The sequence below is a fragment of the Eurytemora carolleeae genome, unplaced genomic scaffold (genome assembly GCF_000591075.1).
Source record: "Eurytemora carolleeae unplaced genomic scaffold, Eaff_2.0 scaffold15, whole genome shotgun sequence".
NCBI classification, from domain to species: Eukaryota; Metazoa; Arthropoda; class Copepoda; order Calanoida; family Temoridae; genus Eurytemora; species Eurytemora carolleeae.
In genome coordinates, this window is record NW_019396069.1 from 734,407 (window position 1) to 738,831 (window position 4,425).

General features: G+C 33.5%; 1 protein-coding gene across 1 annotated transcript; it reads right to left on the reverse strand.

Moving 5' to 3' along the window:
- Nucleotides 1–1,406: 1,406 nt before the first annotated feature.
- LOC111711921 (pupal cuticle protein Edg-84A) lies at nt 1,407–3,536 on the reverse strand. Its single transcript, XM_023486406.1, has 2 exons — nt 3,509–3,536; nt 1,407–2,477 (listed from the first exon to the last, which is right to left on the reverse strand). The coding sequence occupies exons 1-2, from the start codon at nt 3,518–3,520 to the stop codon at nt 1,551–1,553; spliced, it is 939 nt and encodes a 312-aa protein (XP_023342174.1). The 5' UTR covers nt 3,521–3,536; the 3' UTR covers nt 1,407–1,550.
- Nucleotides 3,537–4,425: the final 889 nt, after the last annotated feature.

A 4,425-nucleotide genomic window follows, 5' to 3' on the forward strand; every position in this document is an offset into this window, starting at 1 on the left:
AAGATTATCCAGTACAGTTTACAAGTAGCTTTAGAATTTTGTTGTGAACAAAGAGTTTATGTTGATATCTTCTATGCGATCTATTTCATATTTATGCAACGTTTACTATTGGATCTTCATTCTTCAAAATATCGAATCTATTCAATAAAGTCATGGATAAGAAAGAATTTGAAGGACTTCACAATAAAGCATCAAAAAAGTCATATTTCATTTAAAGTCCTCTAAAAAAAGTAATAAAAGACTTTTTTCTGGATACTGTACTAAAACCGCCATTAAAGTCACAGGGGAAAAAATCTTAGAAGAAACATATTATCAAACCGAGGTTTTTTTTTAGAGGGCTGTACAATTATCTATTACTGTTTTCCTTGTACTTTTAAGGATGAAATCATATTGTGACAGAAAAAATAAATCTTTCTTAAACATTTTTGCAGCACACAATTATTTGACTTTTTCTTAAGAGTTTTTTTTAGGTGATTATAGAACTTTTTTAAATTCTTTTTAAATTGTGACTTTAATAGATGTCACAGAGGTTGAAATTTGATTGAATAGATATATGGATAAGTATATTCGGTGTTTGAATTTAATGAATTTAAGCCACGTCTTATATCCCCCAAAAACCGGTTTTAATTGACCGCCGGCTTAAATCTTGAAATATTTATTACGAATTTAAGTGGAACCAATCATATTTGAGCCACGGCTTAAATTTAAACCGTGGCTCAAATTCTTTAAATTCGGCCTCTGGTAGAATAAGAGTTCTTTTACTGGGAATTATTAGGCGGTTGCTAAAAAAATATTTTGAAAAAACTGAAAATCCCATTTATGTGTACTGCAGTGTAGTTTATATGCACTACCCTCAAAGGAAACTATTAATATTTAAATATAAAAATATTGAAGGTCTCATAAATTGTTTCCTCTCACACTTTTCTTCCAGACAGGGTTCCCTTGGGGTCATCTTCACTACTCTTTACATCAGAATTTATTATCGTTTTTATGCAGTGTGTCCCACGAAAAATGGCAGTTTTGAATTGAAGAAATGTTTTATTTTTGATATGGCTTGCGGCATTTTTTCGAAAACCTAACTTCAGAAGTAAATTCTAGAATTAGTAGTTACAAAATACCACTAGTCCTGGCGTTTCCAAAATGTGGTCTGCCTTTATCGTACTTTCAAAATTACAGGAGAAATTAAGAATCTCAAACAAAAATTTATAAATTTATTTGATAAATTACATTCTGAGGAGACCACATTTTGAAAATGCCAGGGCTACAGAAATTTTTGTTTTTAACAAAAATGCTTCAAATTATTTTAGAGATCTTTCAGTTCTTATGTTTGTGGGACACTCTGTTTTTATTATAAGAAAATTTCAACTTTGAATTTGTACAGAAATGCTTCACAAAAATAAGAAAAATTTGTAGATGACACAATTTATTTATCAATGATTAAATACTAACAAATTCTTGTTGACTAGACTTCATAATTTTGACTCTAATCTTGATTAGATTCTGTTCTATTATCTTCTTTGTTTTCAGGGAAGTAAGAAACTAAACTGCTTTTACTGTTGGATAAATGATACAGGGCTTATAAACCTGAACTGAGAGAGATCAAGACCATTATCATTGAAGAGAGATCTAACCGGTGCTCCTTGTTGAACAATCTGAGGAAACTGCCTGACGGTAGTAAACGCGGGTGCGGTGTGTACAGCGTGTACGGCATGTGCAGGGTGTTCACCTTCTCTTACAACAGAAAATGCGGGAGTAGCATGAAGAGCATGAACAGCTGTTGGCTCTCTAAGCACCGGGAAGTTACGTCCTGCAACTAATTGGGGCCCATCAACGGTATGAACAACATGACCAACATGAGCTTGATCTACAGCAGGGAATACTGGGAACTGCTGAGAAGCAAGAGTTCTTCTTGAAGTCTGGGTTTGTGCAGGAGCTCTGGCGGCAATAATGGTTTCTTCAGGTAAAGCTGCTTGAGATGCAACAATTGGAGCAGGACTGGGTACAGCTGGTTGTGCAACAGGAACAGCAGAATGAGGTGCAGGGTTGAAAGGAATAGCAACAGGACCTTCTGCTCCATCATAAGTAACCTTAGCTTGGAATCCATGAAGAGCATCAGCGGTGTAAGTAACTGTTCTGATTCTACCATCAGGATCAGCAACGGAGTAGGATCCGCGAACAACATCCCCATCTCTACTCTCCTCCCTCCTCTTAGAGTCACCTGTCACAGAATCAGTAATGGAATATCCAAAGTTGTATTGAGGATTCAGATCATATCCTTCTTCACCAGCTGTTCTAACAGCAGTAACAGCAGGAGCTCCGTAAACTTCATCATCGGATATACGGACTAGTTGGACAGCAGGAGAGTTCAGGCGGACAGTTTGAAGACCTAGGGCGGAGGTTGTTAGTCTCCGCCCGACCAGAACTTTTCTTTGTCCGCCTTGGACAGAAGCGCTCAACGCACAGAGAAGCAGTGAAATCTAAAATAATGTTTTTAAATCAATCCAAATGAGCTGCCAGGAATTACAAATAAGCTGCCAGGAATCCAAATGAGCTGCCAGGAATTACAAATGAGCTGCCAGGAATTACAAAATGAGATAAAGTTTAGTCACACAGCTTAAATACTTTAAGGGACAGTTAACATAATTTCAAGGGACCCTCTATTGATAGATTTGCATTTGATTCAGAATTGTTTCCTTAAAATGTAAAAGCTTTGTCTGATCAAGTATGAATTTAATATCGTAAATGAATTGAGTCTTTGTAACAAACTCTGATTTTCTAATACCTATACACTTATATGATGGTGGAAACCTTTGATATTTCAAACTTAGATTTTTTCATATAACAGAATTCATAGTTTGAAATATCTAAGGTCTAAGGCATTGGATTACAAAGATATAGAGATTAGAAAATCATAGTTTGTGACAAAGACTCAATTCCTTTCTCTTTAAAAAGTTAAAATAATGGGTTGAGTTGATCTTCTGTGTATATATGGGGGTTTAATTCATTTGGAGCAAGTTTGAGCCAATTTATAAATTACCCACTGTTCTATTCTAGACATTCAACTATCAAAAATTAGAACAGTTACATCACATTCACATATATGTTTGCATTTTATGTTAAATATTTATCTAAAACTCAACGTTTTCCTCAACAGATGAATTGCAACTTTGCTAGTTCTTTTTAGATATTCTTTCTTTGAAAAAACATTAAATAAATTTTATAATGTAATTCATTTTTTTCAAACAATCGAAAATTTTTTGTTTTAACTTTTTACTTTATTTAAAAGAACGGAAAAAATGTTTTGATATTCCTTAGTTAGCGTTTTTTTCTAGATAAACTGTTTTGCTGATTTAAAAAATGTTTATTCTACAACACAAATTTTATTTTTTTCAGAACATCCAGAGGCGTAATATGGCATTCTTTGTTGAGCTCCAAAAGAAGAGGAAGTATAAAAAGAGGAATACTCAAAAACCATTAAAGCCAATGATTTAGCATGTGAATTATTCACCTTAGTGAGCATCTTTGTTGGATAGTCTTCTAGAACTGATTAAAGAGACAATGTTTCTCTCTATTTATACCTCCTTTATTGTAACAAATATTCTGTACTGGCGCACCACTCTGGTCCTCACTGCAGTGTACTGGCGCGGCTAAATTCCTCGGAGATTTCAATACCCGACACAAAGGCTAGCTATTTGCAACCTGGAATGGGGTTCCTAATTGGGACTCTACGTGGTATCTAGGATGAGTAATGAAGCTATGATTAGAATATGAAGTAAAGATAGAATATTTTATTATTTGAAAAAAATCGTTTTTAAACAAATATAAACTTTAAAAGTAATGATCTAATTATTAAAAAAAATCACATAATTTAAAACATTCTTTAGGTCCGGCAATATCAAGTTCTAGCACAAGTTAGATTAATATACACATGTCTTCTAAGAATTAAAACCTAATTTAAGCACATATTGTATAGCGAAGAGCGCAAGGGACTATCATTCAGTAATAACCAGAAAAACTCTGAAATAGGAAGACGACTTTTAAGCTCAAGTTATGACTTTGAATAGACCAATATGCAAGGGATACAGCAGTTGTGAAATGTAAACAGACCCAAAATTTTGCTATAAGACGTCTTCCTATTTCAGAGTTTTCAGGTTATCACTGAAAAAAAAATACAAATGTATAAAAAACATAAAGAAATTTACAGTACTAGTAAGATCAGGGTTTCTAACTAAAAATTTATAATTTTTTTAGAGAAATAATGGTTCTTTTGACACTGAGAAACTTTCATCTGTTAGCCATGACTAGTTCTTGTGCATTTTCAAATAGGTGAACAATATGGAGGAAATTGTCAGAATTGGACACTTTTAAAGCTAGAAAAACGACAATTTCTTCCACATCAAATAATGGTACAAAGGATAGTTACTT